The following is a 22,462-nucleotide window of genomic DNA, read 5'->3' as shown; positions in this document are numbered from 1 at the left end:
GCCCTGGCAGTCACCCACACCCATACCTGCACCTGCCACCCAGGGCCCCCCCCCAGCCCTGCCGATGCCCCCCATCCATGACCCCCAACCCCCAGCCCTGCCAGAGGGGCTCCCAGCCCTCTGCAAGCCCCACTTACCTCGCAGAGTCCAGGAAAGAAAAATAAGCCTGAGCCAAGCCTTAGCTGACAGAGCCTCAGCCCCTGCCCTTTCCCCCTCTGGACAGGGTTGAGGGTTTAACAAGCAGCTCTTGCAGGCTGGAACTCTGCTAGCCTGCAGAGCTCTTTGAAGAAGTGGGAAATCCAAAGTTATCTCTGCTAAAAGGAAAAATCTTTTTTCTCTGACAAGGGGAAATCTGTGGTTTTCTCCATTTTTCCGTGGAAAACGGAGAAGCCAGATCCCGGGTCTTTAGTAATAGTCAGGGATCTGGGTTTTCCGTTTCCCATGGAAAAACAGGGTAAACCATGGTTTTTACCTTTTACCAAATGCAAACATGGATTTCTTATTTAACCAGAGAAACCCATGGATTTTGCAATTTGCAATGATCTTCCTGCAGGCTGGCAGAGTTCCAGCCTGCAGGGAGCTAGGAGGGAGCAGGAGGAAAGCGGTGAGGCAGGGCGCTATGTGCACATGGCCCCAGGCAGCCTGCAAAGCAGCTCCAGTAGCAAGTGGGGGAGGGAGAGGGGGATTGAGGCCCCTGTAGGGAAGGAGGGAGCTGGGCAGGGCTGGGGCTGCTGCCGGTGCCTAGGGCTGCAATGTGCAGCTGCAGGGCTCCAGCAGAGAGCAAGACGAGGCCACAGGTGGCTTGTCTGGGGGAGGGGCAGGGCTCCCCGGCTGCCATGCGCACTTCTGAGGGGCAGGAGGGACTCACGACCCCCAGATCTGTATACAGGGCAGGCACAGACTGTGGGCTCGGGCTCCTGCCCTACTTCCCTCCCCAGGGGCCTCCACAGCCCAGCGGGCACAACTCGGCAAGGCACAGAACAGTAGGGCTGCACAGGGTTCTCCTTGCTGCTGTGAGCTCCATTCTGCCCTGTTAATGTGCCTCCTGCATGTGCCGCTGCTTTCAGGGACACAGCCTCATGCTGCTGCCCTAACTGCAGCCCCCCCATGAGGTCATGCCTGCTGGGCTGCAGAGGCCCTGGGGAGGGAAGCAGATTGGGAGCCTGAGCCTGCCCCACATACAGATCTAGGGGGCACAGGTTCCCCCCACCACTCAGAAGTGCACATGGTGGTGGGGAGCTGCTCCCTCCCAGCCTGAGCCCACAGCAGGCAGGAGTGGAGGCAGGGGCCTGCAGACCTGGGTCCGCAGCCCTACAGCTGGGGGCCCCCCTCCAACAGAGCCTGTGAGTGGGAAGTGTGGGGCACCAGCAAAGCTGTGGGGTAGGGGAGGAGAAAGGAATGAGGGGCACAAGCAGGGCCCGGGGGGCCTTTAATTTTAATCACGGAATTTGCAATGTTTTTATTTATTTATTTATTTTTTAAATCAGGGAAAACCAGGATCCCTGATAAAGACAAATCAGCTGCAACAGACTTAAATACAATACACTGTGTCCTTTGGCAGCACGCAGTCTGTGGAGTTCCTTCTGGGTAGGCTAAACACAGGGATTAACAAGAGCTGAAAAAAGCCCTATTTTTACATGCAAGTTTTAACCCTCTTCACTATTGCCATCTCCAGTTCCTCACACTAGAACTCAAGGCTGGTAAACAATAAATTTAACAAACTTAAAATGCTGCAGAAGGGGATGTTATGTTGTCTTGTTGCTTCTGCTTCTTTCCCTTTGTAAGGGTTGGAAAGCTCTACCTCCCCAGCAATGAATTAGGTAAAGATGCTTTCATCCAGCCACCTCTTGCTTTTGGAGCGATTTTATTTCTGTCACTTACAATTCCAGTCTGGCAACAAGTCAGTGAGCTTTTCTTTGGTTTAGGAGAGTCAAAGCTTGCAAACTAGAAACTTCCCCACCACAGCATTCCTCTGAACTAACATCAGAACCTGGGGTCTTAACTTCTTTTCCTCCTACTTTACATATCCGCTGTTCTCCAGATTAGACTTTCCTTCTGGGTTTCCTTCTGTGATAGCAAGAGTTCCATCTTGCTACCACACTGCCTCTGTTCTTCTCTACAACTGTAGATCTTGCCATCTGAAGAAAAGAAACATTACATGGGCAAGGGCTGAACTAGGTGGATGGACATCAGTATTGTCTGAAAGTAAAAAAATGCTTCCAGTTTTGAAAAGTATTTCAAATTTCAAACCAAAGCCCCAATGATAGATATAACAACAATGTGCATATCTTTTAAAGAGACATTTAATAAAAAGAGTTATGATGCAAAGAAGAAAAAAAAGCAGTCACAGAAAGACATTAGTAGCCTGCTGTTTTCACAGCCATACCACTACCAGGGAGGTGCAAAGTGAGAGAACAGCACACTATGACCCAGCCAGGAGAACCAGTCTGGTCTGCTTTCAATCATCCATGAAATGGGAAAAAAACAATACTAAGGCTAAGGGACATGAGGAATAAGGGGAAAATTGGGTCATTATTCCTCCAATATTATAATATATAAACAAATTTCATGTGCATCTTGGAAGCACAACAAAGGGAAGAAGGACCAAGGAAGACTAAAGTAATCATGAATTACTAATATAACGCAAAGATAGACTATGCTATTTTCAGTTACTGACATTTACAATATTGGAGTTAAACGTTAACTATAGGAAAAGTAACTAAAATCAAAATGGTATGATTAGTAATGCTAATTCTGCCATGCAATCTGGCAACTGAATTTTATACAATATGCAGCTTAATAAGCAATTCATCTAGCAAATATCGTAATTATGCTACAGATGACCAAAGTGAAAGCATGGATCAACTTTTTAAGAGTGTAGTCAGCAAGACAGAATCACTATGGCAGTCTCTCTTAAGTAGTTTTTACTGTAAGCTGAATATGAAGTTCTAGTGCAAGCTTAGAACAAACAAGGGACATAGGAAGGAAGGAAGGAAGGAAGGAAGGAAGGAAGGAAGGAAGGAAGGAAGGAAGGAAGGAAGGAAGGAAGGAAGGAAGGAAGGAAGGAAGGAAGGAAGGAAGGAAGGAATCGAACTACACACACCTGAAATGCAAAGAATGTAGATCACCAGGATCTTTTAAAAATAAAATCAACTTTTCTTTACAATTAACCCTGTGGATACTTCAGACATATAGCATGCATTAAATGACAAAGCACAGATAAGGCCCTGTGTGCAGAATATGCTATACCATCTAACAATATTAAAAACAGCAAAAATTGTCTTTCATAGTTTGGCTTCTGGTGTTACTACTCATGGAGTGGGGGGTTTAGTAATGTCATTGCCACTTACACAATTTAATTGCAAAGAAGTTGTTTCACTTAAGAATTCAGATAATCATACAATTCAGTTAAGAGAAGAATTAAAAAGGAGTCTGGACTTCACATAAGCAATAAAGTATTATTATTAAAGAAATAAATGTGTTCAGGAAAACTGTTAATTCATAAATATGTATGATTTATCAAAACAAATGTTTATCAAAACAATTGCTGGCAATATTCAACATACTGGTTACAATATAATAGCTATTTCTATTTTCATGTTTAAATCTGACTGTACACCTGCAAAATAATTATTTTTTCATATCTTGTCTGTTATACTATGAATGCTAAACACTCATGAATGAAGCTCTGAAACTAAAAGAATGCAATGCTACTACAAAGAGCTTTTAAATGTGTAACAGAAATATTACAGCCATTTGCAACTAACTTGTTGAACAATTGCTCCTTTTCATTTTTAAAGGGAGAACAGAAGGAACACAACGCATATCTCCAGATACACAGATTAATTTATTAACAATTAAGTTATCTAAAGCCAGCAAAATAACTACCCTTTATCAATATATCCCTAATGCTTAGAAAAGTGATTCTCAACTAGGTGACACAGCACTCCAAGGTGCCAGGAGATCCTTTTAAGGATGTCATGGGTACTGCACAATATTAGCACTATTAGGTGTGGAAACACCTACATGATTCACAAAATAAAATTCAGATTTCAAACAGGAATGTACTGTGTCAAAAACATTCTGACCCATTGTGGTCTTTCTGAGGAGCTTTTTGCAACTGTTTTTCCATAGTCAGGAAAAGCCAAAGCTAAGAGCTAGCGTGTTTTGAGAGGTGCCTAACAAGGTAGTGAACCACTGGTTTCTAATAGCCTCTATTTCTTAACCTCTTGTAAGCCCCTACCTCAGTTAACATACAAAAATAAAAAAAAATTTTAAAAATGTAAAAAACCAACTAGCCTCACTTGATGCATCTTAAGAAACACAAAAACCAGGAGATGATCATGGAGAATAATCTACTGACTATTCCATTTGCAGCATTTTGTCTTTTTACAAGTCTTCTGCACATTTTAAGAATAATAAAAAGTTTCTTTCATGTTTCCTAATCTTTTTTACCCTGATTTGTTGACTTCTCTAGAAGGCTGGAACAACATTGCTGAAAACAGGTATTGTTCTAAATAGGTATTACTTTCCTGTCATGCATCTGAAGAAAGCTGTAGTGATATTTAAAACAAAAAGAGCTAAGCTCCTTCCTTAGTAAAGAGCTAAATTTACTTTCCTTTAAAAGAGGGGTGTCAACATACAGCCTGCAGGCCAGATCCAGTCCACGAAACCATTCCATCTGGCCTGCTGGCTAGCCCACCAGGCTACAAGAAGCCAGGGGTCATGGCCCACTGCAGAATTCAGGGTCCCTGGACTCCAACTGACATGGCTACTGGCAGCAGGTCCCTAGACTTGTGATGCCACTGAAACACGGCCCTGCACTGCTGCCCAAATACAGACCTACTGCAGTTGCTCCTGGCTCTGTGATCCAGATCTGGCCCATGGTGAATTTGACACTGCTTTAAAATGTCTTTTATATATATATATAATTAAAAAAAAAAAACAACAAAATACAATGAGCAACAATTATAATGACTTCAGGACAAAGGAATGTAAACATGTCATTCAGTTGCTTCAATGCTTCTTTTCCTAAAAATTTTAAATGGGAAAAGAGCTAGGATTTGATTGCAGAATCATCATGTAGTAGTTACAAGCATAATCTAAAAATGTTTCAGTAATGATGTGAGAAAGGAGCCATGTTATATAATCTATTGTCATTTCACTGACAATAGATTAATTTTCTCCTTCAAAGCTGAATTTGACATGTCTTTCAACCACTTTACATTAAAAAAGTAAGCTGGTAATTGCTTAGTTATTTTGGTATTCAGGAACCAATATACTGTATGCACTGGACTGTCAGAGGACCCACACAAAGAGTAACATTACCCACCTGTTTAAAAGATAGTTAATTAAATGAACTATTATTGAACACATTAATACAAGTGACTAATTTAATTTTCACATACAAGTTTAAAAAGGACATTCTAAGAGTGGAAAATGTCAAACTATTATTTATTAAAAAATTAGATTTTTATTTATTTATTTTTTTTTTTACTGCTTCCTTTTCAGTTCACACATCAGGAACTCTACTATTTACAAAACTGGTACACACATAAAGGGAGAGTTTTTAACATATCTTCAGAGATGTCTTAATTTGGTATGTCTTAATTCTGATCTGTTATCTAGAGAACCAATTTATAATATGGTATGAATTCTATTTTAAAATATAAGCAGAAGTTAAATTTAGTTTGTATTAAAAATTATCTTGGTTATTCTTACTAGGGCGAAACTTTGAATAAAATTGTTAACTTTTTTTAAAATAAGGTGTACTGAAATACAAAGTAATTTTTGCTCAATAAAGAATTTCAAAAGTTAGCATAGCAACAGCAAAAATCTAACAGAAAACAAGTTCATTACAAATTTAAGACAAAAGTTGTAATGCCAGTTAAGTGCAAGTGTTATAATCAAATCAGGCCTAACATCTGAGATCAGCTCTCATACCCAACATATTTTACTAGAAGGTAAACATTTCCAGTATAATACATGTTATATATAGAAAACATATTAAATATTTGCAAAATTTAAACAAAAAATCTATTTCCAAAAAAGTTAAACCCTTTAGTCATGCAAGCAGACATTTATTCTCATGTTTAAGTGGTCCCTTTTTGTGTGAGTACTGGGTAATTATAATGATGCAACTCAAGACAAAATTTACCAATGTTTAAATTTAAAGTCATCACTGTCAGCTAAGTCATTTTACAAAAAAATGTTCCACACACCTCCAAAAAGTAAAATCCACTTTTATAGTCAAGTTTTCAATTATATTTATTTTGCCTGTTTACCTTAAAGGGAACTTTATGATATTTATTTAGTTTTACATCTGCTTGATTTGTAATGTAACCCTTCTGCCAGGTTCAAATTTTGGGGTTTTGGCTCAAGTCCTGACTCAGAAACTGGGGGGGGGGGGGGGGGGGAAATCACCTTTACAAGGGTCCTAAAATAACAACTTCCCCACTTGCAAGCAATTTATTATAAAACAATAGAATTTTATTAAAGAGAAATAAGAACAGCAAAACAGTATCAGTTCACTCAAGTGTTCAACACCCCAAACTACTAAACAACTCAAATATCCCCCTACTATTAAATACCCCATCTATTAAAACACCCTCAGTCTCTCAGTTGTAGTCCACATCTGAAAACTCCCCTTTTGCCATGGGGAGTTGTTAACTTTCCCCAGTCCAGGAAACAGGGGCATCTCAGGATTGCTGGTGAAGACTGTGTCACTGGCTACTGCTGGGTCACCACCAGGATCACCTGCTGATGCTGAAGCCACTCTGTAGCCATAGTTCAATGAAGGTTCACCACCTACCACCACCACTCCTTTTGGGGTCAAGCTACCTGCTACCACGGGGGGGGGGGGGGGGGGGGGGGGGGGGGGCGGTGGTCTCTGCTGCCACTGGGAGTCACCACCACTCCACACTGGTTGCAAAAACAACCATAAATCTTCAGATCCTGAGCTGCCCATCAACAAGTCAGAGTTCAGCTCTTTCAGCTGCCAAGCTGCTTGCTAGCCACTCATGGATTTCAGTTCTTAGTTCTGCTAACAGAACAGCTTCAGCTGTATTTTACTAGAGAAGGTTTTACAAGACTCAGCAAGAAGCCCTTCAGAACATGGCTCTGGTCTAGTGTCTCCCTGGGTTTGCTTTCCACTTAAAATCTGCAGGCCACCCCACAACAGGCCTTGGCTCAGGTCAGAGCAAGTGCTGACCTCCCAATGACCCCTTGCAACCGTCTCTCACAACCCATGTGTGCCTACCAAGTGTGAAAGTCTGGGAGGGAAGCCTAGTGACACAAAGATCTCACCAGTGACACAGATTTTACACCCCCTGCCCCCTTCAAATTTAGTCTTTTAGGACACAAATCAGGGAATACGCATAAACAGGTCCTTAACCTTTTGAACCTGCATACAAGCATGCAAATTTTGGAACACACACTAGGACAGAGTTCTATTATCAGAGCACATGATCAACCATATATCTCTTTGACCATGTGTTCTGATCATCTTGTATATATAAAAAGCAGGATTACAGTAATTGCCAATTCATTATTATTGGATGTTTCCTCTCCCACTATTTCTATTCAGAATTGTTTGAAGAGAAAGACCTTGACTGAAGTCATTCTGGGCAGGGATCCAAATTGTTAACAAGATAACAGATTGTCCCTGGGTCTTGACTGATCAAGAAGTAGACATGAGAGCACAAAAGTATTGAGAATTGTCTGAAGAGTAGTATGTGTAAGCTGCAAGAAGGCAAAGTGAAAAGTTCTGATAGTTGGCCACAGATAAGAGGCCAGAACAGCTGGGGCTAAAAGGAAAGCATGTAGCTAAGTTAACCTACTGTAGAGCTAAAAGAAAGAGGGAGATCAAACCAGCAAGGAGGCAGCTGTGCAACTGAAGATATAGCGGGTTGGAACAGACTCTGGGGAACTGTTGAGAAATGGGTAGTGAGCAGAAGAACTATGCCAGGGCATTAGGCAGGAAGATTTGGCCTCAGCAATTCTTAAACCAGAGAACCACTGGTTCTTTTAGACTGCTGTGTGGTGTGTATGCATAGCTGTGTGTGTGACTGCATACACATCCATTTTGTAACTAATCTTCAAGACTTGTACCAAGGGGATTTGCACTCTCTTACCAGTCAGTCTTTGTGCACAGTTCTCCTTTGGTTACCAGAGAAGTGTAAACATATATTAGAAACCCACCAAAAAGCTAGTCATACAACATTTTGCCATAAGCATCTATATTATATGTCCAGATATTCAGAATACCTACAAAGTATCTAAAAGCACTTGAAGTTCCACAACAATTACAATGATACCAGGCAGTGAGAGTCAGTGGTAGTATTCCTTTAGGCAGACTCAATGGTCGTTTAATTGAACATGCTAATAAAATGCATGCTGAATTTATGTCAAGAAAAGGGCCAGCCAAACAGAATAGGGAATCTAACATAGGAAACACAACTGAATGCCCTTTAAACTTTATCTAGTGGCACATGATAGTAATAGTTGTCAGGATTATTCATGCTGAAAGATACTTGCAGATTAGATTACCTTTACATTGACTGGATGAAACAATGTCTGCCACCAAGAAATTAGATTTTTTTGCCTAAATGAGGAAAATGCATAGTGCAATACAGTTAAATGGACTGACATCACAATATTCTGCTATGACATTCTTGTACCTAAGCTTGTTTTAAGACGCAACAAATGTTTGTTCTAACAAGAACCCAAAGGACTACTGAATGTGTCTACCTCAAAAGTTTTTTTGCTTGAAACTAGGTGAGTACAATTAAAGCAGTATAATTCCCTTATGGATGCAGTTATATTGATATAAGATGCCTTATGTTAGTGCATAGCTATAATAGTAAGGAAAAGACATAACTCATACAGAACTGCATCCATACTACAAAGTTATAGCACATGAATTGAACTCTAGTTATGCTGACTTCCTAAATGGTGAAGTACAGGTGCTTTTCCCCTCAAATTCCCAACCATTGCAAGGGCCCAACACATTGATGGTGCCCTGGTCACCCCAAACCTCTTCATTTGGTCCTCTGGGCTTGGGGGAGGGCAGGGGGGGAAGGGGACTATTGGTACTAAAATCGTAAGATTATTGGAACTAAAAATCTTTATTATTACATGATAGTTGTTCTTGGACAACTTCTCATCTATTAATGGTCATCTACAGTTCTTGGACAACTATCTTATCTATTAATGGTCATCTATGGTCATGAAGGACTGGATCTAATTATGCAGGTGGTCCAGTTCTATGCTCCTGTGTTCTGTAACCAGGACATTTAAATTAGTTCTACTTAGCTAATAAAAATAATTGTCATCAATTCCAAATTTCCATCCAAATACAGTTTTATATGCGTCATGTGTAAAAGTTAAGAAATACATTAAAGATAATTGAAAATGTAAAAATTAAGACTCTGAATAACTACTTAAATGCATTTTCTCCTGGTTAACAAGCAGTAGTGCCAAATTATACGAAATAATGCGAATCAACTTTTCTTTCAGGAAAATAACTAAGCAATACAAATTCAAAACAAAAAATACATTTTAAATCAATGTTTTCAACTTAATAATTTATCTCAAAATAAAAACTAGTAACAATCACTTTAAATCAATCCATCCTACCCACCTACCAAACGCCCATATTCCCTGTCCTCACTCTATCAATCTTAGGAGCCTAATGGACCCTCTTATAACACAAGTCATTTAAACCCCTCTGTGATGAGGTACCTTAAATCCACATAATCTTTTGCAGGGGGATAGTTAACATCCTCCTTTCCCCTGACTCCATCCCATAAACCCCAGGAACCCTGATTGCTGAGGGTCATGCACTCGTATACCCTGGAACTCTTCCTTAGTTTAGGAACCCTCAAGAATAATGAGACGAATGGGGATTTCAGAGGTGAAAGGAAGAATGGACTTTATATTGTAATCAATCTGTGCAATGAAATAGGGTTAGAAACCAATTAAAAAAAAACAAAAAACAAAACCCAAAAAGTCTCAATATTTCAAATTTAAAAAAAAAAAATCAACTAAAACTTCTGCTTCTGAGCAGAAAATATTCTGCCTCAGAATCGCATGTTAGTTACCAATTTTGAGGTCACTGCTTATGTATATGTAGAGTTTAGAGTGGAGTAAAAAATATCAGTTAAGATTGCTCCTTGAACTCAATGTGACTATGACCCTGCTGGTCAGCCATGACAGACTGAACCAAGGAGCATGTTGATTAAGAAGCCGAGAACTGTAGCCTTAGTATGGAAATAAATATAGTAATTGAATGGTCAGGAATTTTAAGAAGTGCCCTGGATTCTAAAAGCCTGACATCTTTCCACATTCTCCATTGCTTACTGAAACAGCAAAATTCTGCACCTATCTTTGAGCATGATCATGGATAAACTTATGTATAGTAGTCTTTCCTAAGGGCATGTGCAATAGTATGTTGCAACTAGTTAGAATTATCTGGTATTGAGCAAGTTCCAAACTGATGTTGCCAAAAACTGCAGGAGAGCGCTATTACAAAAAAGCAAGTTGTCTACTGCTTGGTACTGAGAGAAAGCAAAACTATTAAGTGGAAACATAAGAAAGATGCAACAGACAGAAGAAGTGTTACATTCATTACTTGTTTTGGAAATTAATAGAAACTAAAAAAAAAAGCATGTCCTTAATATTTTCGTTTCCTCTTATTTAATTTCTTCTTAAGGCAAGAAAAGCTTGGTGGGAAATTCCATGACAGACGAGTTAAAAGAAAAACTAAAGTCATTAAGCATTACATTTGCTGTATTCTGTGCAATACAATAGATTGCACAACTCTCTTACTGGAAAACCAAGTTCAAACTCTAAATAAGGATACACCTAACAGTGATTTTAGTTACCTTGACCCTTTCCTCATTTGTACACATCACAAAACAATCAACCAATCTAGCATGAGCATCTATTTGCTGAAGTTTCTGGTAACAGGAACACCAATAATGCTGCAGGTCAGAATCTGAACCCATTATGGAACCTCAAACAGCACCTACCCATATTATACTCAACTTAAGTAACAAAGAGCCATCTCCATTTTTTAATCACTGTTATATTCATTTCAATTTTAAAACAAAGTTAAAGCACTGCAACACCTCAAAATCTAAATGATCCACATTTCTTGCACTGGCTTACAGCAACTGGCCACTTCTATGAGAAATGCAATGCTCCAAGTCTTCAAACACACATTAGCAGCAAGAAATCCTGAACTTATTGAGGAGTTACTGGTTAGCAGTTTATAACTGCTTAATTTCACATTTAAACTCGGGCAATAATAACAGGACAAAAATTAACACATGCAACTGAAAATTTCCCAAGCATCACATAACTTAAGATTTAATGTATACAAGGAACCACTCCAACCAGGTAGTTTTCACATTCGTCTCTCCAGCTGTGTGTTGGCATACTCTGTCTAGCATCTGTGGGACAAACGTACATTTAGGAACTTTACCAAGACTGTGACCTCTTCTTTTGGGCACCACACTTCAAGAGAGATATGGATAACCTGGAGAGGGTCCAGAGAAGGGCCACTCACATGGTTAAGGGCTTGCAGACCAAGCCCTATGAGGAGAGACTGGGGCACCTGGACCTCTTCAGCCTCCGCAAGAGAAGGTTGAGAGGCGACCTTGTGGCTGCCTATAAGTTCATCATGGGGGCACAGAAGGGAATTGGTGAGGTTTTATTCACCAAGGCGCCCCCGGGGGTTACAAGAAATAATGGCCACAAGCTAGCAGAGAGCGGATTTAGACTAGACATTAGGAAGAACTTCTTCACAGTTAGAGTGGCCAAGGTCTGGAATGGGCTCCCAAGGGAGGTGGTGCTCTCCCCTACCCTGGGGGTCTTCAAGAGGAGGTTAGATAAGCATCTAGCTGGGGTCATCTGAACCCAGCACTCTTTCCTGCCTATGCAGGGGGTCGGACTCGATGATCTATTGAGGTCCCTTCCGACCCTAGCATCTATGAAGAACTGTCTCCTCACATTTGTGTAGACATAATATAGCACATAAGTCTGTGTACATAAACAATACTCTATTTTAATATTTGTAGATAAATCGTTTGCTGGTACCTTTACATTAACTCCTCAGATGTCTTGCTTTGTAAAGTTACATGCATTTAAATTGTTGTAACTGGGGATTCTACTTTCTAATAGTCATATGCATTTAATTTTGGACCACATTGCACTTAGTTACAGTGGTGACTTTTAGTTATACAGTTATGCTAAAACAGTATTTGCCCTTTTGTTTTTCTTGTTGCTGTGTATGCTCTTGATTATGAGAGCATCAAACTACAGTTTGCAAAGCACTTAACTAACAAACATGTTATGCAAGCAAGGATAAAAGCAAGGTAAGGTTTTCAAATATATCCCATCATCCTTAGTCTTTGCATTACTTGCAAGTAATACCTGCATACCAAAAATCTCTTCTTTCACATAGAATAAGGTAATCTAATAAAAGGCCTACATTAAAATGCTAGTCATATAGTTAAAGCATTTAAAAGTTCAAAGCATTTAAAAAACAAAGCTGCCCATACAGCCATAACTCTGATTTGCTATCTATATTATGAAACAAGTTTTAGTTATATAGCGATACACTATGCCTTAAATAATGTCCCCTAACAGTTTTTCCTATATTTTAATGGGATATTTACTGCCATAAATGATCGACTGCCCTACATACAAGTTACTTTCATAGACAGTAGTACACAATACTGCAAGGTGCACAATTATGCACATCAGAAACCTCATGATATGTATTGTATTATTTGAAAAATATCATGTGATAACTCTTTCCTGTATGCATGAATTTCAATATAGTCTTAAATAAAGTTAAGGTTTGATAAATGTAAATAATATTAAAATGTATTGATATAAATATCACTACACAAATACAAAGAAAGATAAGAACGTTAAACAACTTACAAGGAAGGCTAAAGCAGTTAGATGTAAGCCACAACTTCTACAACACACCCAGAAGAAGAACAGCAAGAAATATGCGTCTTTGATTTCAGTAAAACCATCTTGCCTCCTCTCCCTTCCCCCCCCATTAGTTTCCTTCACTTTCTGTTTTGTTGGGTCCCACACTTCCTAAAGAGCTACTTAACAACCAATATTGAGGGGTTACTGCTTTCTTATGATTTCTGGAGACAGTTACCTATCAAATAGCTTTCTTTTCATGTTACAGAAGTTTGCACAAGAGTTTACAAAAATGTGTCTAGATCTTCTTAAATACAAGAGTCAGGCCTTCTATATCTTGTTACTAGAGTATTAAAACTTCAAGCTAGACTTTCAAAGTGAATCATACAAAAGATGGATAAACTACAATATGCAGAGCAGGCCCAATACAGGGCTTATGCTATCTTCAAACACACAGCTGCAACTCCCACTGAAGTCACTGGGAGTTGCATGAACATATCAAGAGGGCAGAACTAGGCCCTAAGCTCACTCCCATATACCATATCTAAATATACTAATCTGCCAAATATACTATAGACATTAAAGGAAACATATAAAATGTAAACAATCCGTTAATTTAGTAAGAGCAGGTGTGTCCACACTCTACTGAAGGCAAGCAAGTAACTTCCACTGACACTACTGACTTCTAAAGGCACTAATCAATGAGAAAAAACATATCTGAGTATACTACTTAATGGATATTTTAAACCACTAGTCATTTTTTGAACATACTGACATTCAAAATTCAAGAAGAATGCTAGGTCATTCTTACATTATGAAGAGCTAATTTATATTTTAGAGAGTATGTTACTTGGATGCAAACAGCTTTCCGCATGCAAGTCTCCTTATCGTTAAGCCAAGGTGTGCTATTAATATCCCATGAGTAGACATGAAAAGCGTAAATCCAAAGGTTGTTTATATCTTACATTCTTTTCAAACAGAAATAAAGGGCTCTGTGATTGTTAGGGGGCAGAAGCACAGCCTTACGTTTCTGCACAGTGGATATATACTAATACAATACGCAAATGCTACAGGTTGTCATGTGAAGCATACAGCAGGGTTGTGTGGTTGCTCTAACTGCTTAATCCGAATTGCACAAATTACTTTACTGCAACCATAAAATAATTATTACTACCCCACTTTAAGTGATATATGTAAATATGAAATTGTATTTTGATGCACATATCAAGTGTGCTTATAGAGCACTAGTAATGCAGCTGGCTTATTTAAAAAGGGTTACAAACATAAATCTTAAATTATTTTGAAGTGTATTTTCCAAGAACACAGCATAAGCAATAAAAGATGTACTATTACTGATACTGTAATTCTAAGAATTACACAGACCTCTGTATTTAGAATTAAACAGAACGCTAAACCCAGTAAACTTAGTCCAAGCCAATTACGTACAGAGCTGTCTTCCTTTTTTCAGAGCTTCGTTTTCTGAGACAGAATGCACAAAATGCCTGCCACTTCACTTGTCATCTTTAACATATACCACAATTCCAACCTTTGGAAGTATTTTCTAGAGCATATTCATGCCACTCTCATCTCTAGGAGCATGTGCAAAAGTGACAAGGCATGATGCAAGTCTGACAACTACTGGCATGGGAACTGAGGACACACAGCTCCTTATACACTTTAAAGGCTGGAACCTGTATTGCCACGTCTTAAAACTGAAAGAACAAACAGCTTCTACCTGTAACACTACCTAAGTGTCTCCTGATCAAAGATATCCAGTTTCTCTCTAAGATACTATTAGACTATTTTAAGTTTGGAAGTTCTCAATGTGGCTACCCATGTTTTCTACACAACGCAGCAGAAAACGGAGGAGGGCATTCAAAAGCCTGAGGCAATCAATACAGCAAAAAAAAAAAAAACCAAACCAAAAAACCCCCAAAACAGCCCCCCCCAAAACCCCCCCAAGTAAAACGATCTAGCTGCTTAACATGCATATTTATCACTTTACAAATGCATGCATTTGTACATAAAAGTTCTCCTCTAGTGGGAACTGCCATTCAGCCAGGAGTTATTTCAGCCAAATAAAAAGAGGCATGAGTATTTCACTCGCTGCCTAATTGCTACATCTTGCGGCAAGGCCGGAAAATGGACAATAACTGAAAGGGAATCAAAAAAAAAAAAAAGAGAGCGAGAGCAAGAGAGCGAGGACTTGTTTGCTCATAACCTTCATACAGATATTCCCTGCAAACACCCACAACACCCTGCTCTCTCCGAACACAAGAGGGGAGGAGCAGGGGAGGGAGGGAGGAGAGAAACATTATCAGCTAAGATGTGATGGAGGAAAGGAGAAAGTTGCAGTCATTGGGGGAGGGGGAGGCTGAAGGTGTCCTGTCACTCCCGCCTCCCACCCCGCCGGCTCGCCCCCGGTTCCGGCCCCTGCCTGTGGGGAGGGCTGAGCGCAGCCTCCGGGCTCAGCGCTTCCCCCCGCTCCACCTCCACGATGCCAAAAGTACCCGACTCTTTTCATGAAGCAACAACAGCCACAGGCACCAGCCCCGGCAGCCGGCGAGACACTTCTCCCGGGCGGCGAGAGGCAGGGCCCCGCCGGCCGTGAGGATCCCCACGGGCAGGGCCCGCGGGCGAAGATGGACACGGACCCCCGCACACCCGCGCGGCGGAGGTCCCCGGGCGCCCCCGAAGGGAAGGGGAAGAGGAAGAGGAAGAGAAAGGGAGGCCCAGCCCCGCTGCCCCAGGCTGGCCCGACCCTCGCTCGCCCGGGACCGGCCTCCGGCGGCTGCCGCGGGCCCCTCCCCGAGGGCCGGTCACCCCCCGCACCAGCCCCGGGCGTCCCGCGCTCGTTACCTCCGTCCTTGGGCGGCTTGGCGGGCGGCGCGCCGGGGAGGGCTGAGGCCGCGGCCGCCGCCGCGGAGCAGCCCGGCAGGCTCGGTGGGGACGTGGAGAGCCGGGACCAAGATGGCGGCCCCTCCAAACTTCCACTGCTACTTTGGACACTCATCCAGCCACTTCGGCGGGGCCCGGCGGCAGCCGGCGGGGGGGGCGGCGCGGCGGCGGCGGGGGGGCTCCCGGCGCCGCGCTCATGGCCGGGGGGACGGCCCGGCGCCCACGCCCGCAGCGGCACCGGCAGCGCGGGGGGAGGCGCGGGGGCGGGGGCAGGGGCGGTGCGGGAGGTGGCGGCGGAGGCGGCCGCGCTGCGCCGGGGAGGCTCCGGGGGCCGCGCAACCTGCCCGCACCTCTGCACTGCGTCGCCGCGGCCGCCGCCGAGCAGCCGCCTGTGTCTAAGGCGAGGCTTCCCCGCCGCTGCCGCCGCCGCCGCCGCCGGGGGGGAGGGGTCATGCGCAAACCTCCGCGAGCCGAGCGGCCGCCGCGCACCTCCCGCCCCGCCCCCCGCACCTGCCCCCGGCCCCGCCCGCCGGCCCCTCACACCCGCCGGGCCCCGGCTCCCGGAGCAGCCCGCCCCGCCCCGCACCCTGGGCGGAGGGGGTGCATTTGCGCCCCAGATCGATTGCCGCCCCACCCAAACTCGAGCTAGAAACCTGCACTCAGGTGTGGCCGGAGGAAGCCGGCGCAGACACAACCGGCGGGGAAGTGCCGGGGGCGCTGGCCCCCGCTCGGCGACGCCGGTTCGGGGTCATGAATCGGAATCACTCGGGAGTTGGAGCGCGAGGACTGCGGGACTAATGGCCCGGCGTCTTCTGACTATTGTTTGCCTGGCGTGCTGCGTACAGCGCTTTAACACACACGGCCAAGCGAAGAGCTGCCCCTTCCACTACTTGTATTTGTTTTTGCTCTGATTTTAAACTAAATAGCGTAGGGCTCGCCCTCTCGTCTCCTTTCTCTTTCACTGGAGAGGGGGAAATGTGTGTGGTGTTACAGGTGATGATGTGCCACGACGCCTGCACTCCCCCTCCCAAAATCCTACATCTGCCCATGCCCTGATCCTCTGTGTCTCACACGCACACACGGAATGATCTCCCATAAGGCCCCTGTGTTTTCCTCCAAAACCTACCTCTGCCTCCCTCTCTAGGATAAATCAGCTAGTTAATGATGCCTTGAGGGAAAGATGTGGATAGCTGGCACTTTATTTATGATAACTGTGGTTACAAATGTGTATGCAAACTACAAGTATCTGTTTCCCTTTCCCCACATTTTTTGTCACTTGCTTCAGATCAAGAATCTGATGTACAGCACCCAGAGTAACAGAGGCCCAAGCCTTCTGGCATCCTCTCAGTGCTCTCCTCGTGTAAAGGATACCAGTGTCCAAGGCATTGACAGCATGGCTCCTTGGTCTAAAATCAAGTGTAATCATGGATGAGTTTGGGTCATGGGTATCTTATGTAACTTGTATAGGTATGATTGCCAAGCTTTTTTATCAATGGAATTTAAGAATGAACTTTAGTGGCAGTGGAAGTTGGAGTGTGGTGGCCTTATGTTAGAAGTAGGTAAAGTAACAGCCTTATGAGGGATTGTTATCCCTCTTCTTTAAAAAAAGAAACGTATAATAGAATTTTAATAGGAAACTTCAAATGTGGAATGGAAACCTTACCACTGCTACATTTTAAGTGTCATATTTTTATTTTTTTTTACACAAAGTACATCTTGGAGCAGAAAGAAGGCACCACTATGGCTTCTTCTTCCTCTTCACCTTCAACATTCCCATAGACCTCAGTGTATGGGCACACAGCACTGAGACCATGATTTGTGGGCTTATAGCACTAGAATTCAAAGTACTATTAGTATTAACACTACCACAATTCACAGGTCCACTATGCCACACAAGCCAAATTATTAAACAGGCATGAAACTTGCAGGTTTGGTCATTCATTTGTAGTTGTTTTCTAATTCCATCACAAAGACGTGGTGAAATCCTGGCCATGTAATTTCTATTTTAGTTATCTATCTGAGAGGATTTATATGCTGGTGATGAGTTGGGTCATTATATATATGTACCAATGTTCATTGCAAATCTGTAGGCACCAGGGGCATAACATGTCATTTCTTCACTTTCTTTGTGATGCCTGTCAAATTGTCTAATATTTTAACCTGATGTCAGCACACAACAGAGCTGTTGCTGTCTTAAGGAGGCTATATTAAGCTGAAGTAAAAAGTAGCATTTTTACTTAATAAACCAGGTCTGCTGTAGGACATACACTTAGTAACAGCTAGAAGTTTTTCTGAAGAGATAGTAGTCTGACATTTTGACAAGATACATTTTTTACATTATGTGATCACATAGTCTTAAATTTTACCTTAAAGTAGGTAGACTATAATAGAGAATTACTTATACCCATACACATAAATTGTATAATAGTGCTCAGTTCAACTTAGTAACAATATTAAAATGGCATTTATCAACAGGTTTAGAAAACACTTGCTATGTTAAAAAATGTATAACATACACAGTGTTAGTGGAATAAACTGGTCCTCTTTTTCAGAGCGTTGCCTGCTCCATAATACCTAGGCCAAGAATGTTTTAAACGCCAATTTCCACTTGTACCATTATGCATCCACTCTGTACCTCTTACACACACCAGCTATCAAGAATTCTTAAAGTTAGGACTTCTATTTCTGCTCTCACTGGCTGCATCAGCAGAGGGTCTGGCTGAGGCATGAGAGTGCTAAACTGTGTGACTAGGCAGGAGTCTGGCCCCAGGCTGGCTGGGCTGACCAGGTGCAATTATGCCCATGTGCATATAGTTGCAGTTAATTACCCTACTGTAAACTAGTACTGTCACTGACAGTACTAGCTTATGGCAGAGTTAACTAATTAACTATGGCCTAATACTGTTTCATGTGTAGGTGACAGTGACGTTTTACTCCACAGCTAATTAGCCTAAGTCATGGGCGACTGGTGCCACCTGAGTCGGGGGTGGAGGAGCATGTACCCCCCCAATGGCCAGTCAGCAACTGGGGGGCATACCCCACAGCCGATCACGCTGGTCGGGAAGCACGAGCGGCACTCCTGGAAGTGCCAGCAGTGCTTCACCTGGCACCCCCACTCCCTGGCCAGCGCTCTCTCCTTCCTGCCCCCCCTGCCCATCGCCTAAGCAGGGAGCGCTGCCTTTCAGGGGGTGCACCAGTGCTCTCAGGGGGTACACATTCACCCCCTACACATCACCAGTGGCCTAAGTTAAGTGCACATATAGACATGGCCACTGGGTAGCATTTTACTCCAGAGTAGTCCTAGTTAAATCACCTAGGGTGCACCTACATGAGACGTTTACTGCAGAGCTGCCTAATTAGCTCCACAGTAAACATCACAGCATCTATGCATATGGGTCTATTAGGCCACAGTAAACTCAACAGCAGGTTAGTACTTGTAAATATAAGTACTATCCTGCTGCAGAGTTTTTTGTGTGTGTGGCACCACACATGTAGATGCTGATGGGGTTGGCTGGGGCATGAGGATGCTTCAGTGTGAGGGCTGCCTGCCAGCTAACCCCACACTAGAGCATCCTCATGCCCCAACCAGCCCCTGCGCAGCATGTTGAGCTGGGTCAGAGCAGTCCTGGGCTGGCAAGCTGACCTCCCAGGCCCACTGCCAGCCGGGGCTGCTCCAACTCAGCTCAATGTGCTGCGGTTTCCAGCCCACATCAAGTGGTATGCCCGGGAGCAATAAACTCCGGTACAACATTTGCCAGAGTTTATTGCTTTTAATTAATTGTACTTGTAGACACACCCTGAGACTAGTTGTGTACAACTCACTATGATACTTGATATAATTCACTATTACTAAGTGTGATACATATCTCCAGGGCCATATTCTTTCATTGTTTTTTTGACTAAACATCTGGCAAAAAAGAACTATTAAAACATATTTTATTTGAGAAGTATTTTAAAGTAACATAAGTTAACATTCAAAAGTAATTAGAAAGATCTTTTTAAAAACACTTTCTTTCATAATTGATTATTAGAAGCTTGGCAAGGGACAGGAACTTGGTACTTCTGTAGGACAGGATTTGCCAACAGAGGGCTCAGGTCATATTAAAAACTTGTAACTGCCTGCAGTGCAAGGTTACTGCCACAAGGGTTTAGTTGGAGGCACTGGAGCTACTGTTGGTAATGCAGCCAGAAGGTGCGCAAATTAGTCCATAAATGCCCTGGTTCCTGTGGCTTATTGATATAGTTTCATAGTTAAGAGATCTGCTCCAGATAACATTTTTCAGTTTATAATAGCGTGATCTGTTTCTGTCCTATATTTCATAGAAAGTCTATGATTAATATGTATTGGAGCCGTTTTCTAAAAATAATTGCTGCCACTCTTTTTATTATATCCTTTCATTTGTATAGCCAGACTGTTTCATGGTACAAGTGAAGGGAAAAAAATCATCATTGATACATTTTAGAAGTCTCCAGACATAATCCAAAATGGCTTTTCTATTATAACACCATGAATGTGAAGAGTGGTTTTCAGAGACAAGGGCAAAGTCTCTGCCTTGAAGATTTTACAGCTGAACAAGCAGACTGATAACCTCTTACCATAGCAAGCAGTTGCTCACACAGTACTCTCATTGGAGTAAAAACATTCAGAAAATCATAAAATTCAGACTAAATACTTTGCTGTTGTTCTTTGTCTACTAGTTTCTAAGATTTCAGTTGCAGTCACTGCACATTTTCAAACTCTGTGGCCATGAGGCTAGAAAAAAAACTCCTTTTTTTTTAACTGACAGGTTCTCACGCAACATATTTCAGTAGCTAGGACTTGAAGAAAAAAAACACTTAAAATCATTAAATCACAATATCATGGGTACTGGCAATCCTTCCACTGGAATTACTTGTGTAACTGCTCAGCTTCTCAGAAAAAGTTCACAGTCTGGCTATAGTTTAAATACCAAAGTCCCAAACAATAAGAGGAATTAATTAGCAGTGGGTGAGGGATAGTCTGTGGGACTGTGTTGTACCCACACTAAATCAAAAAGAGAAGAGTGGTTAGCTGTGTTAGTCTATAAAGTCAGGCAGGTAAGAGGGTTAACAGCCTGCTCAGCAAGAACAATGTGAAGCAAGGCTGCTGGAGAAGGGTAAACCTCACAAAACATTCATATTGTAACAGCGGGTTAATAGTATACTTGGGTCAACCAGCACAATTTGACAACTTTTACACAGGCTATGAACTTAAAAAATTGACTTCATCTTTAGACTGTGGTAAAATTCAGTACGGTCTTTTTGAGGAAAAGTGTTCTGTCTTTGCTGGGAAAGATTGCTGGGAAGAGCTCTCCCCCACTCCGTTGACTGCTGGGTTCACAGTGGATAGTTCTACAGGCACTCAGTACCAAGCACATTTTTGTCTTATGGATGTAGACAAGGCCCAATCCATGCAGAAATTTTAAGATTAGGGCAAATTTTGAGTTTGATGCAGAATCTGACAAGAACCCTTCACAGCAGCAGTTCCCAAACTGTGGGTCACAACCCCAAATGGGGTCATAACATCAGCAGATGGGGTCGCATGGGTGTGGGGCTGCGGGTTGGGAGTGAGGGGTCATACTGAGGAAATGGGGCCATAAATAGGGTCATGCTGAAGAAAAATTTGGGAAGCTGTGTACAGGGCTGACCACAGCCGGTGAGCAGACAGCTCGTGCACCAACTGGAGATTTTTAAGGGATCCTACTTTCACTCCCAGATAATATCTATTGTACTAATCAGACTTGAAGGTGATGAAAGCATAGATCTCCCCATCATGAAGATGTAGTTGTAGTTTCTAGGATAACCAAAAAATGACACAAATCATTTCAATGGTACCAGCTAATGATGTATGCAGTAGCAGAAGAAGGACTCCAGGTTGTTTACTATTTTTGAAACTGGATGGTATACATTCTTCAGAGGCTGGGACTGGTGTTATATCTTTTTTTCCCCATCAGCAGCACTTCTGTGTTATTGAGTTAAAAGTATGTGTTGCAGTCACAGAAGTAGTAAGAGTAGTACAGTAAACCTAAATTAACTTTATACTAGACAGGTTTGATACCAGTAGCAGTCTGGCTGCAGCAGCAGGAGCTGAGGCAAGTTGTTTACCCGGCTAAGAAACAGAAGTGCCTTCAGTGTGAACATATCTATGGGTTCAGTCAAGCAATTAATGTAGATCAGGAACATTTAACTCCCAGCCCATGGGCTGTGGCCCTGCGTGCTAGGTCAGGCATGCAGGGTGGTGTGGGGCCCAGTCCTGGCTGGAGGCTGGGTGGGGGTGGCACAGGAGCCTCAGAGCCCAATCCCAGATTGTGGAACTAGGTGGAGGCAGCACAGGGCCCCTGAAACCTGATCCTGGCACAAGGGGGCAATTCAGGACCCCCAGGTCCCAATCCTGGCATGTGGGATCCAGTCTGGCCTGCTGAACAAACCCCTACCCCTCATTTGGCCCACGGGGCCAAAAAGTTGTGCACCACAGATGTAAATACTTGATCAAGTAAAAGATGATATGGTCAGATCATGCAGTAGATCAGGTGAGTAATATATTCTGTACTTATTTAGGGTTTCCAGAGTTATAATTCATAATGGCAAAAATGTTGAAAGG

At 42.6% G+C, this 22,462-nt stretch overlaps 1 protein-coding gene and 1 long non-coding RNA gene across 2 annotated transcripts in view; both read right to left on the bottom strand.

The window, feature by feature from the left end:
• The window catches only part of TLK1 (tousled like kinase 1), a 136,005-nt gene extending 119,746 nt beyond the window's left edge, over positions 1–16,259 (bottom strand). The window contains exon 1 of the mRNA XM_006265296.4: positions 15,805–16,259. Coding sequence (XP_006265358.1) covers positions 15,805–15,958 — 154 coding nt within the window. The 5' untranslated portion in view covers positions 15,959–16,259. The remainder of the gene's footprint in view (positions 1–15,804) is intronic.
• LOC132250394 (uncharacterized) lies at positions 1,454–15,792 on the bottom strand. Its single transcript, XR_009462100.1, has 2 exons — positions 15,456–15,792; positions 1,454–2,138 (listed from the first exon to the last, which is right to left on the bottom strand). It is a non-coding gene; the product is annotated as an uncharacterized LOC132250394 (long non-coding RNA).
• Positions 16,260–22,462: the final 6,203 nt, after the last annotated feature.

The sequence above is a fragment of the Alligator mississippiensis genome, chromosome 4 (assembly GCF_030867095.1).
Source record: "Alligator mississippiensis isolate rAllMis1 chromosome 4, rAllMis1, whole genome shotgun sequence".
In the NCBI taxonomy this organism is placed as follows: Eukaryota; Metazoa; Chordata; order Crocodylia; family Alligatoridae; genus Alligator; species Alligator mississippiensis.
The sequence above is the reverse complement of the archived record's forward strand: the minus strand, read 5'-3'. Positions and strand labels throughout refer to the sequence as shown.